General features: G+C 58.0%; 4 protein-coding genes across 4 annotated transcripts; 2 read left to right on the forward strand and 2 right to left on the reverse strand.

Annotated features, from left to right (window-relative positions):
* Positions 1-1,873: 1,873 nt before the first annotated feature.
* Positions 1,874-4,827, forward strand: GLRG_08722 (uncharacterized protein; the record flags this gene model as incomplete). The annotated part of the gene is made up of 4 exons (XM_008099272.1): positions 1,874-2,040; positions 2,096-2,150; positions 2,209-2,715; positions 2,776-4,827. The coding sequence occupies 4 exons, from the start codon at positions 1,874-1,876 to the stop codon at positions 4,825-4,827; spliced, it is 2,781 nt and encodes a 926-aa protein (XP_008097463.1).
* Positions 4,828-6,091: 1,264 nt separating this feature from the next.
* Positions 6,092-6,328, forward strand: GLRG_08723 (uncharacterized protein; the record flags this gene model as incomplete). The annotated part of the gene is made up of 1 exon (XM_008099273.1): positions 6,092-6,328. One exon carries the CDS (start codon positions 6,092-6,094, stop codon positions 6,326-6,328), a length of 237 nt encoding a protein of 78 aa, XP_008097464.1.
* A 571-nt stretch (positions 6,329-6,899) lies between these two features.
* Positions 6,900-7,520, reverse strand: GLRG_08724 (uncharacterized protein; the record flags this gene model as incomplete). The annotated part of the gene is made up of 1 exon (XM_008099274.1): positions 6,900-7,520. One exon carries the CDS (start codon positions 7,518-7,520, stop codon positions 6,900-6,902), a length of 621 nt encoding a protein of 206 aa, XP_008097465.1.
* A 219-nt stretch (positions 7,521-7,739) lies between these two features.
* On the reverse strand, positions 7,740-8,666 carry GLRG_08725 (uncharacterized protein; the record flags this gene model as incomplete). Its single annotated transcript, XM_008099275.1, has 1 exon — positions 7,740-8,666. The coding sequence occupies one exon, from the start codon at positions 8,664-8,666 to the stop codon at positions 7,740-7,742; it is 927 nt and encodes a 308-aa protein (XP_008097466.1).
* Positions 8,667-12,873: the final 4,207 nt, after the last annotated feature.

Here is a 12,873-nt window from a genome sequence, read left to right on the forward strand (position 1 = left end):
ATCGAGACTAGAAACAGGCCTGCCGAGGAAACGCAGTCAGCGCATCCCAGCTTGGCGTTCGTCTGGACTCTATTGGGCCATGGTTGACGAGTAGAGTATGATGCAAGTGCGGCTGCATCGGGTCAGGCTGAAAGCCCGGATTGGTGGCACCGCAGCAGATGGAAGAAAAGGAAAAAGAAACGGATGCAGGATAAGCGAGATCCGTCAGCCGAACCCCCCCCCCCCCCCCCCTCCCGCCTGCATACTGTCCACAAATTGCCTCGCTGTTAGCGAATGGGTGTGCCGCACGCATCCTGTACCATATTACCGAGTATGTACACTACCTAGGATGCTGTCCCGAAGACGGACGAGTCCCCTGTGTCCGTTCGCAGGGATTACTGCAGATCATGCCATCCATCTCGTCCAAACCCCACTCAACCTTCCATCGGGAGCATGCGAACACTAATTGCTTTTGGGTGGACCGAACGCATCATCCTAGGCCGTCGTCATCTCTACCTTTCGAATCATTTTCGACAGTGGCCAGAAACCACGGAACTGATCGTGATCCATAACGTCTGTTCTCGCATTGTCTCTCTCTCTCGCCTTTTGCGCCCGTCGTGCAGCGGGGAGTGGCAACCCCGGCTAACATTCCCGAGCCAACCGTTTGCTCGAACGCGCTCGGCCGTGGCGTCAGGCTTAGTCGCCTAAGCGGCGCCTCCCCAGAGAGAACCTGTGATAGTCATTGTCGGACAAGACCTGCGATTCTTCTGAGCGCGGCGGTTATGGGCTGTCGATACCATCTCCTTTCGTCCCGTCGTGTCTCTCGTGCCGCTTGTCTGCTGTCGCTTTGATGGTCTTGGAATCCCACACTTTGGGTGGTGCAGGCCCCCTCGGTGGCGGTCTGCGGTTGATAGCTACTGGTCTGTGTCTCTTCCTCCTGCGTGTCTACGACATTTCACGAGACGGCGACTTCGGACTGGCCATGACTGGCTATGGCTGGGTAGTACACAGTTTCCCTGCATCGCGCCAGCCACGAGTGGCTGATTGCTTCGTTTCTTCTCCCAATGGCCCACAGGATTTCGGGTGGACGTGTCGCTCGCGAAGAAGCTGGGCTTCTGCTTCTTCCGTCAAATCCCTCGTGTCCCCAAACCGCGCCGGTCGTCACAGTCTTGGGTCAAGGCAATTCTTTCTTTGGATCAGGAAACAGGCCAATCTCCACGCCGTCCGAGTACAACACCCCCCACTGCGACGACCAGATTCTCTTTTGCGCGCTAGGCCATCACGGCCGATAAAGGGGTCCGAGTTGGAAGCCGATGGCGAGGGTCGGCGACATTCAAAGTGGGAGACGAGGCTTGTTCTGATCTTGATCGGCTGGGCTTCTCGTCGCTGACAAACCCCCCCCCCCCTCCGATGCACTCGAGTTGACCAGCTTGAGACCTTGAGGTACCCCTGGGGCGTCCGGCCCTTGGCTAAACGAGGAATGGGCCCATCCACTATTTCTGCAGTTTTTGGCTCGAAACTAGCTGACGGTTGTCGCGTTCGGTGAGGTTGAAGAAAGGCGGGAAACATCCCTTCAGCTAGGCCGTATTGAGATGAGAGCCATGCTTCGCGAACCAGCGTCGCGCCAAAAGCGTCAGCCAGTCCCGATCCGCCGCTTCTCTGTCTCACCCTGACAACCCATGATATGTCCTGGATGGACCCCCGGTCTTTCATGGGGAACCACGCCCTCCCCCCCCCCCCCCCAGACTCCCTTGAACTTGTCCAACGGAACCCTCATTCCCCGGCCTGCCACGCGAGTCGAAAGATATATCTACACGACGACCGGGCCCCGCGGGCGAGAGACATTCGAGACGCAATCTACCTGGGTGGCTTCTCCCAGTCAACCGCCGCCAATATGTCCACAAAGACCGAGGAACTGTTCGACAGATACCATGGGCAGGTGGTTCCGAGGTCCTTCAATGGCGGCTTCATCACTCTCAGCTTCGCCGTCAGTCTTATCGGCGCGGCGTCTACTCTCGAGCTGCTGAACAGACGAACCTCACCCAAGGGCAAATTCAACCAGTAGGGATTCCTCAACCTCCGTCTGGGAACCCCGTCCGACTTACACTTGCAACAGTCTCCTCCTCGTCAGCTCCGCGGTAACGATGGGCGGAATCGCCATCTGGTGCATGGTGAGTCGCCTGGGTCCAGCCGCCCGCCGGGGGCCTTGCGAACTAACATATCTCTAAGCATTTCATCGGCAACCGCGCCATCGACTTGGCCGATGGAGAGTCCGAGATGCAGATCGCGTATTCGAGCGGCTTCACGGCCCTGTCCTTCTTCGTCCCCATCGCGGTGCTGCTAGCCGCGTTCGTCGCCGTCGGTATCAATAACACCGTCTCCTGGTGGCGAGTCTGTGTGGGAGGCGTCCTGGCCGGTGCCGCCATCTGTGGCATGCACTATCTCGGCAACAACTCCATCGACAACTACATCTGTATCTACAATCCGATCAACGTCGTGGGCGCGGCGCTCATCGCCGTAGCCGCGAGCATCGTCGCCCTTGCCCTCTTCTTCGTCTTCCGCGCCGCCTGGACCACTTCCTGGTGGAAGCGCGCCGCGTGCTCCGTCGTCCTGGCCGGTGCCGTCTCCGGCATGCATTGGTGCGCTGCCACTGGCACCGAGTACCAGCTTGTGCGCCTCAACACCGGCAGCAACGAGTTGTCCCGCAACACAACCGTCATTGTTGTCATTTGCCTGGTAAGCTCGGCTACGCCGCCGTTTTTGGAGAGTTCTCAGGTCACTAACGCTGCGGGACAGTCGATCGGTGCTTGCTGCGTCATGGGCGGGACGGCTGTTTATACTGCCCGCATCATGAAGCGGTATGCCAGTAAGGCACAGCAAGTGGTCCTCGCGGCCGCTGTTTTTGATAAGCACAATCGCATCCTCGTCAACCCCGATGGCCTGGTTCCGAGTGAGAAGATCACAGATACGTTCATCGAGAAGAACGCCAGTGACAACTTCAACATCGCTCACCCCCTGTTTCTGTGGATGTTTCAGGCGTCGCGAAACTGGTCCGGCATCTCGACACTCGTCGGCAGCATGGCGAACCATTTGGCTCACCTTCCGAGGCATGGCCGCGACCGCGATACTCGTGCCGGCATCCAGCTCATAAACGAGCATGGCGAGCTCATTGAGAATTACGACGTAATCTTCCGTGAGCTCTTCTGCGTCGCTGCCGTCGGTCTTGCCGATAAGATGAAAGAGCACCTGACATCCGTTGGCATGTTGTGGGACGAGATCCTATCGACCGGCGCTAGCGGCGAACGTCCGGGACACGACGCAGGCAGTCATCAAGACGCTGCTCCCGTCCTGCGGCCTGATGGGATAAAGAGGAATGTCGTGGCATCCGGCAACATCGTCGATCTAGCAGAGAAGGGGGTAGGCCACCGGGTGTTCCATGAGTTTGGACGAGGGTCCCTTATGTTCTTGGTACGCCGCGTGCAGACTGACAGAGAAATCGAGAGGCTGGAGGCCGCCGGGTACCGTTTTGCGGAGCTCCGCCAAGTCAGCAGTATCATCGGGGCCAGCATGCAAATCAAGTCGGCGGACCTGGAGTCGAAGCTGTACAATATGGCCGCCTACGCTGACGACAACAACCAGCTGGAGCCGGGCGTACACATGGGACTCTTCGGCATCCGCGCGCGCGTGGGCAGCTATGGTTTCGATGTGGCCGTCCGGAAGGGAGCCCGACACCTGTTGCCCAGCGTGCAGATGCCCATCGACCGGATCGAGCAGTGGCACTTGAACTTCCTCCGACAGCTGGACCGCCTGAACACCCTCAGCATGAGCAGGGCGCTGGCCTCCATGAGCAATGTGGGCACCCGTGAGGTGCAGTTCGCGTCCCAGTTGATGGACAGCCTCAACGCACTCCGCACCTGGATTGACGACCCAATCTTCAACGAGGCCATCCTCACCAGCACTGTCGTCACACTGCCGGCGATCCAGACCCCCGACGAAGCGTCCCCGCCGCTCCCGACGAGCCTGATCGCCTTTCGGCTGGTAATTCCGATTCATGTCAACTTCACCAGCCCCAAGTGCGAGTTCATCCCGTTGAACTTCTTCAAGGTCCATCAGCTTGTTGGCCGCGACACGTCGCGCCAACTTGCCTTTACGCAGTCAGTGCATCGTGAGCTGGCGCCTGTTCTCCAGTCCGTGCCCCCCGAAAAGCCGAGCCCGGCGTTGCACGGCAAGAGCCAGTCCCGCTATTCGACGCGCTTTTACAGCTTCAGTAGACCGAACTCGTTGCACCCGGTAGACTCGGAAGGAAAACCCATCTCCACGGTACTCGGGCGTTCCTCTATGGGGACACACTCGAACGAGTCGACTTCGACGCTCAAGCTCTGGAGGGTAGGTCGTGACAGCGATGCCATGTCTCCAGGCACCTCGAGCTTCGACGCGGCGCCCCCGGCATACACAAACCACGAGCCGGCCAGCCAGTCGTCGCCGTTCGGCGGCATCATGGTGTCGGAAGAGATCCGAGTCGAGGTCTCCAACGCCGACGACGTGGCGGTCCCCGACGCGCATACACACCTTCGGACGCCGACGCTGATGGACCGGCGGGCAAGCGAGCCGCTGGGGAACATGGTGGCCAACGCGGGCGGTGAGGCGGATGAGGGCGCCAGGGAGGGTGAGCGCAGCAACAGCACAAGCGGCGGCGCCATCGAGATGCGAACGTTACAGGTGGCCGAGGTGAGGACCAATGTTCACGCCGGCGCCGGCACGCAGAGTTCAAACGTCGCGGTGGATAGGGTGAATGACGTGGCGACGTTCGTGGACCAACTGTTTACCATCGCCATCGAGGGCCGGTAATGACGAAGCTGAGGTTAAACAGGTTTGACATGGCGTTGGCCTGAGTCGGAATAGGTTTCCTTTCTGTTTTTGAGAAAAGGGGGGCGGGAAGGAAGCATGAATAGATACCCAGGATAGCTCTTGCCAGGCGAGGCATTTGTGAAACAGAAATATAGTCTTAATACGAATCAAGGTTCTGTCTGGTGTTGTTGACCGTCGCGAATATGTAAACTGGATGAACCACGTGTGCTCGTCCAGTTTTGGGGGTGGGGCGGGGTGAATCGACGGTTCTGCACATGTGCTGTGTGCAGGACGCCCTTTCGGAGGCCTTAAACGGCAGGCATTGAGCGGTCCGCATCGTCCGAAATCTGACGTCGATTCTTGCCGGACTGGGCATGTCTGGGATGTAGTCTATTTTAAGCTTAGACATGAGGAGGAGGGTCCCCAGGCGGGCGCATCCGACTACATATGCAACGAGGAAAATGCACTTGAGCAACCATCGAGATATTGCGAGACCGCGGCTGTAGACGAGACCACAAGATACATCTCTCCATCTGGGGCCAAACAATAAAAACGTTTGTCCAACAGAGCCAGCCACATGCCGCAAGTGTTACGACTGGCATATTTTGGGGGTAAAGGACGGAGCAGCTTAGAGCAGCGCAGAGCCAAAAGCTTCTTGTATATCCCGCCGCAGGCACGCCTAGGCTTCGCTCGAAACTCGGCCCAAGGTCATCGACATCATGGCCGAAGAGCTGGAATGGGCCAGGCAGCAAGCACCAAGAGCTCAAGTGACGGCACAGTAGAACTGATGCGTCCCCTCTCTTCCGTTCTCGCCCGCATGCTAACCACTGCCGGCCAGCCGTCGACTTCTTCGAGTCAATAGGGCTGCCCCGGCCGATGCTCTCAGCCACCCACCCCCAGGCAGGCCGAGCAGCGCAAGATTGATTGACTTTGCCGGCTCGCCAGAACACAAAATGTATTCGCGCCACGACGGCACCGCCGGCGGCGGGCGGTAGTGACCGGAGAGTCTAGTCCGTCCTTGAAAGCCTTATCGGCCGCGTGCGCCCCACACACGCTTATTTTACGGGCGTTACGACGCCCGAAAGATGAGCAAGGCTGTCGGAGGGGATTCGGAAGCTGGACAGAGTTTGTCGACAACAAAGAAGACTGTCTCAGGAGGGACAGGACAGTCTGTCCGAGACAGCTCCACTACTATCCCATCCAATTGGGCGACGTCTGAGTTGCTCTGCATCGTTGGGATAGCACGAGAAGCGCCTTGGGTGGTATGAGTGCCCCCCACCCCAGGATGCGAACCGGGCGTGGAGGCACCTGGACGGGCACCTGGACGGGCACCTGGACGGGCACCTGGACGGCTAGTTTTGAGGAGTGGGCCGAGAAACAGCCGGTGCCATCGTGGTCCGCGGCGCTGGGTGGCCCTGTCATGCGTTATGCTCTTGCTCCGATCGAGGGCATTATCGACAAATCAATATTCAAGGTGGAATCAAGTACGAGGGCCAAATAGCTCTGTTTGTTATGCATGACATTCAGATCCTATGCTAGAAGGGACGTGATACAACACGCCTTTTTAAAACACAATCATGAAGCTCGTCTCAACCATTCCATATATGCCTATACCAACGAGCTACACAAGGGGGCGTGTTCCAGCTCCCCAAGGAGCTCGCAATACCTTCCGCGCCGTGTTTTGCGCTGGGAGTAAAAGCAGCCGCTTCTCACCAAAGCTCCTCGCAATGCATCATGAGATTTTCATGGCCCAAGCCTTGTAAATGCCAAAATAACTCCTCATCCAAAGTGTCCCGAGTCCGTGTCTATGATCCCCTTTTCTTTTCCAAAATGATGCAGTCGTGATGATGATGTCTTCTCGCCGGAGAACCTCAAAGTGCAGCCTGGTTTCAAAAATACAAGCGTCGAAAGATAAAATAAAAAACCGAGTAGCGCCGGGAAAAATATATGGAGAGAAATGGTATCATGGCTTCGAGTGAAAGCTGTATAGTCAAAGTTCCGATCTTCCAAGGCAAGACTGCCCCATTCGTACGTATGGATATCGTGTGTGTATGTACGTGTATATGTGTGGCCTAGCTGGAGGTGCTGCTAGCACGGCGTACCTCCATGTCGTCAAGATCTCTGGGTGAGTTCCCCATGCTGAAAACACGGTGTAGGAGGCTGCGCTTGGTAATGCTAGTCCGGCGATATTGGCAGTCCTGGTCGTACGCGCAAGCCAGGACGGGTCTGGTGAGCCGGCTCTGTCGCTCAAGCTCGGCGTCCCAGCCGTAAATGTCTTCGTCGGGCGCGGCGCGGCAGTAGGACCCGGTCTCGGTGGTGGCAACGACGACAGGCTCCTCCTCGGGCGGAGGCTGCACACTGATGCCGAGCAGGTTGGAGAAATCTGTGAACCTGCAGTCGATCGACGGGGACATGGGCAGCGGCAGCTCGTTCGGCTTGACATCGACGGCAGCGGCCGCCGGCTCGGCGTCGCCCTCCGTCTGTTCGCTCGATACTTCTGGCGCGGCGGGGTTAGCCGATACGGGAGAAGGAACGCTGACGCTTCCGATTGCCGGCGTTTTTGCGAGCTTCGCGTCATTTGCGATCTCTGTCGTGATCTTGAGCGGCACCAGGGTGCGTGACCGGACGCGGATTGGGCGTCGTACCAGCCAAGGGCGACTGTTGCGGTACGGATTCAGTTCCTTTGCGGCCATGCCACCGTTACATCCACCATCGTGTTGTGAAGCGGCGAGGGCAACCTTCTCCGATGCCCTGCTCGCCTCTTCCGCCGCCGTGAGAGGGAGTCGGCTGCCTGGATGGGGCTCATCCCAGGGGTTGAATAGGTGACGGACACGCGAGAAACCGTCCAACGGCAGGTGGGAGGACGATGTCGCTGGGGTGGTGGATGTGGTTGGTGGCATGACCTCTGGTTCCTATAACGGGTTGCCCTGGCCGCTGGCCTCCGCCATAGCAATGTCTCCGTCGTTGATGGGTGCCGACGACGGCGCGTGGCTGCGGCGGTTGGCCCGCGACTTGCGGTGCAGTCCTAGCTTCGCGCCGACCTTCTTCCAGCCGTTGTTGTGGGCCGTCAGAGCCCGCTGGAGGCCGCCGGGAGAGGTGCTGAAAGTCCAATCCGAGGTGGGGGGCGTGGTGGGGGGCGTCATGGGTTCTGTGCCGGGAGAGGCGGCGCTCCCGCTATCATCTGTGAGGCCCTCACGCTCCATGCCCGACGCGGAGGCCGAACGACTGGTGGCTCCGCTGCGGCCGACAACTAGCTGGGGCAGAAAGTTTGGAGACCGTTTGGGTTCGTCTAACCTGGCGCCGGTGGCCTCCACCTGCAAGCGAGAGCGTCCTTGCCGCGCATCGTAGCCTTCGTCGTCCATGCGCACGTCGCCATGACTGGGCATGACAGACTCGATGAAGGGTACGAGGACAGAATCGTTCATGAGCTCGTACACAATCTTGACGGCCTCGTCCAGCTCGGAAGGAGGAGGAGGAATGGGAGGGCATTGCTGCGCCATGAGACGGTCGCGCACGCGCGAAGGTAGGTTGACCTCGCGGGGTGCATAGGGGATGATGTATGCCTGCATCAGCTTTTCCCACAGCGAGCAGACGTGTTCTTTGCCGTCGCCGACCCACTCCTTGTTAGTAATGATCTGTTGATAGGCGTTGCGGTATCGTTCTGCGTCCATGGTGAACTCGAGCGTCTCCAAGCAGTGGTTCTGAGAGAGATAGGCCATGAAGGCCGTCAACGTCCATGGCGGGGACGAGGTATTAGATAGTATCTCCGAGAGAGAAGGCGGCGTCAAGATGACGGCGCCCGGCATCAAGGCCCCGCTGGTGGGCCTCGACCTCGACATGATGGTGGTACGTTTCCAGCCGGCGACTGATGTGGCCGGACTGGGCGGTGACAGTTCCCTCTCGGGGGATGGCGAAGGGCTCAGGTATATGGGGGAGTGTGTTCTTATCCTAGACCTTTTCATCTCCACGCCAAGTCGTTGAGCAAAATAAAATAAAAATATGAAGGTGCCAAATGTGCTACTCCGGGAGATAGCAACAGGGCAGGACTCAGGGGACAGTCTGCTTTGCTTAGACGTGCCTCGACAAACCCATAGAAGGCGCCCCGTACGATGGATATGCTGCTGAAGGCGGCGTGTCGAATACCCAGCAACTCTATTCCTTGGGTGTCGGGTCAAGCTCGACGATGCCACTCGGATTCCTAATCAGTAGATGCTCGACGAGGTGTCGGTTGGGTTTGAAAGCCGGTTGATCGCGGGTCGACGTGCGGGTTTGCGCTATGTGTTGGCAGGGGATCGTAGTTCGAAGTGTCGGATCACAAGAAATGCAACAAGGCCATCTATCCTCGAAGAGAGCTGGTGTGCTGGGACGGGCTGGGGCATAGGCAGGGTAAATAGCCCAGAGCGTTGCAGATGATGTCCCAAGGCGGGCTTCGAAAGAGGCTTGCACTAAGACGGATCTGGGCGCGCTAGAAGTGTCTTGGTGACGGGAATGGAATTGACTCGTCGCAATCGGCAGTGAGTGTGCAAAAAGCTGCTTGCAGAACGTCGCCAACAACAGCGAGTCCACGGCAAGAATGCAGGTGAGCCACCAAGGTCGACGCCGGGGAGATCTATGCGGAATGCAACCAAGCCACACGTTCCAAGGTCGTCGTCCAGTACAGTCGAGAGTTCGATACGGTGCGTGGAAAGGGGATTTTCTTTCCTTCCCTTTTGTTTGAGGCCTGCAGAGGAGCGGCGTGACGTCTTACTGGTGCCAGACTATTGCGAACCCAGGGTGCGGATGCTGATCGAAGGAAACGTGGCGGGGCGTGGTGGTCGAAACCGTCGGTACTGTACAAAAGCAGGTTGCTTGTTGAAGCTGACGGTTGATGGAACGAGAGCCTAAGAAGGGTGCAGCGGCGAGAGAGTGAAAGACGGGGGTAGGGGGGGGGGGGGGGGGGGAAGGCAGATTAGAGAGGTTCAGATTGTAATGGCGCCGAGGGTTAAGTCGACGACGATGTATGTGTGTTATGTGTGTGTATCTGGCAGGCGAAGCTAACCGGTTGTCATGGATGACTGGATGGATAGACGATGTATTATCGTAAGAGGATGGATGAAGTAGGAGAAAGGCAAAAGGGTCTAGAAATGTCGATAGCGGGTTCGGGCGTTCGTGAGAAGGAGAGAGCAGGTGAAGCATTCGTGAGTAGGAAGGAAGGGGACGACGGGTAGGAGGAGAGGACATGAGATAGCTAAAAGCGTTGCCCCGTGGAGTCGGAAGAGGATGAGGAGGAGTACTCGGACGAGGTATCTTTTGGGAGACGGCGGTACCGTACCACAGGCGACGAGGGAAGGCAAGGAATGCTGGAGCAAGGCCAGGTCAGGATGGTACGGGGCCAGTGAGAGGGAGTGCTCCGCACCCAGCTAGCGTGTTCTGGTCCATGTACACCAGGTACCTGCTGTGGATTGAGATACGTACCCGCACCCTTTTGCCTCTGCTTGACATTACCCTACAGCGCGAGGCACCGAGTAGGAGTACCTTGCCACGGCCCCTTTGAGAGTATACAAGCCCACCCACCCACACGCACGCGCGCGCCGCGAGAGCGACCCTTGCTGATAGGGAGGCAGGGGTAGGAAGTGCCTAGGAACTTCGCAGTGTACCTGTATGTGTACGCAGTACGGATACGGAGTAGAAGCCTTTAGGGGGAGGAGGGGACGGAAGCACATCAAATCAGATCCAATACGCATCTCCATATCACCCATGGTGGTTCCCCATCTTTCAGACCAGCACCAGCAAGGACGGGCTCAACGCAGTCAATGGCTCTCGTCTGCCTGTTTGAGAGGAGGAGGAGGAGGAGGAGACCCGGACAACGCGCTGGACGGATGGACGGGGCCAGACATGCTAAGCAGGGGTGAGAGGGGGGGGGGGGGCTGATAACGGGGATGCGAGAACAAGCCCTTGATGCTAAGGGAGGGTAGGTACAGAGCGCCAGGGCGCAGCAAAGGTATCGACGACTAGCACGCAAGGTGGTTTTGGTACGCAGTTATGAGCGTCGACGCAAGTATCCGCAGCATGGCACCCGCCCCACCCTGGACGGAAATGCCTACGGTCTAGCAGGGGTATATCGGGCAAAGGAGACGAGACGAGGCAGGTGGCACATCATTGCCCGGACGGAGAAGGTAGCAGACGGTCCAATGGTAACCAAGCCATGGGGATGTGCATGGCATCTCTTTGGTCTATTTTTTATCCCGTTGCTACCTCGAAACACGGCATCGTCGTCGTCGCCGTCGCCCCTTGTACCCGTCGGTATATCGCGGCCGACTTGTTGTCTTGGGCACCAGACGAGGCAGACAACGACGAGGCTCGGTCAGAATGTGGGACGGACACGCACGAGAGAGAGAAAGAGAAAGAGAGAGAGAGAGAGAGAGAGCCCCTGTGCAGATTGTAGACGCACTGCACTGGGAAGTAGAGTAGGTACATGGCATATGCGTACGGCGCGGGCGGGTACCAGTGGAGGCATGCCGTGACTAACAGGTGACGCGTTGCTCTTGCGATGACGGAGTGGCACAGAGGCGGGGAGTATTGGCTGGGTGTGGTCAGGCTGTGAAAAGGCCATTGCTCGGGTGGGAGCCCACGTCCAGACAAGCCGAGCGAGCTGTCATGAGCAGGATGGGTTTATGTGGGCAGTTATTATTTTACGGGGTCGCGTCATCGCAGGGGTTACGGTTTGGGGTGCTCTCCTTATTCTTACAGGGCACGGGCATTAGCAGGCTGGGCACGAGTGTAGTGGACCGAGCAATGCACAACGGACGGAATGGAAGACTGATGGAAGACAGGATGGAAAGGCGGGAAGGAAGGAAGGAAGGAAAAGAAGAGGAAGAAGAGAAGGGAAAAAAAAAAACCCCCACCAAAAAACCCCCCCCCCCCGAGTTGGGCCGGGCAAAGCGTGAGCCAAAGCAGACAGACACGCAGACAGCAGGAGGGGTGGGGCCACGGTAGTGGAAAGGAGGAAGAAAAGAAGACATGTGTATCCGTACCTAAGTGGAGAAGGCACTCACTCTAGAGCGCGCTAGAAGGCATTGACTGAGGTTGAGCGATCCAATGACGGCGCCTCATGGTCTGAATTGTACTGTACCCCTTTAGGAAAAGCCGGCAGCGAAAGTTGGATAAAAAAGAAAATCATAAAAAATTGGCAGTCAGCCAGAGGCACCAGAATGGAAGGCGAATGGAACATTCAGAAGAAGGGGGCGAGACAGGGGTGTGCTGGGAACGGGCAGCCCGTGGAACCGCCAAAGGGGGGGGGGGGGGGGATAAGGTCTAGGCATCATCTTTGTGCATTTTCCCATCATCCTCCTGTCTATGAGTAACAAGTACGGATATCGTATTGGTCATCGTTGCCCCTGCCCCCCCTGCCCGTACAATCCCCCTTTTTGCAAAGGAAAGAGAGAGAGAGAAGAAGAAATGAGGAAGCAGCAGTGAGGAGGAGAAGGAGTGGGAGGGAGGGGGGAAGAAAAGAAAAAAAAAGAAAAAAAAGAAAGAAAAACTCGATTCCCCCTTGCGTGTTCTGCGTTGTCCGCTCGGTACACGGAAACACTTTGCATTAGTGTCTGGGCCTTCTCCTCACGCTGGGGGTCTAGACGCTGCCAGCGACTGGTGCCCCGTTTTCCCACCGACTCATCGCGACCGTTCTGTGTTGCTCGACCGTTTCACCCTTCGCACGTCGTGACGACCCACACAGGTTACGATAACGGGCATGACAGACGGGCATTTCATCCGCGCCGCCAAGCCCAGCGTTGTGGTTCACAGCCTCACTCTGTTGCCCCTATGCTGGACACTGGACGCTGGACGCTGGACGCTGGACGCTGGACGCTGGACGCTGGGAAGCCGCGAGAGGAGACTCCAGACCGTCACCATGATTGCGGTGTCGGCTATCTTGCTCCTCTGCTTGGCTCCGTGGCCGTCTCCCCCGTTTCCTCCGTTTCTTCCGTTTGCCCCGTTTCACCCTCCCCTGGTGCGCGCGTGGTAGGCCGCGGGCCCGACACTTTTGACCGGCGCTGCCAATGGCGTAAT

This window comes from Colletotrichum graminicola (genome assembly GCF_000149035.1).
Source record: "Colletotrichum graminicola M1.001 genomic scaffold supercont1.40, whole genome shotgun sequence".
Classification (NCBI taxonomy): Eukaryota; Fungi; Ascomycota; class Sordariomycetes; order Glomerellales; family Glomerellaceae; genus Colletotrichum; species Colletotrichum graminicola.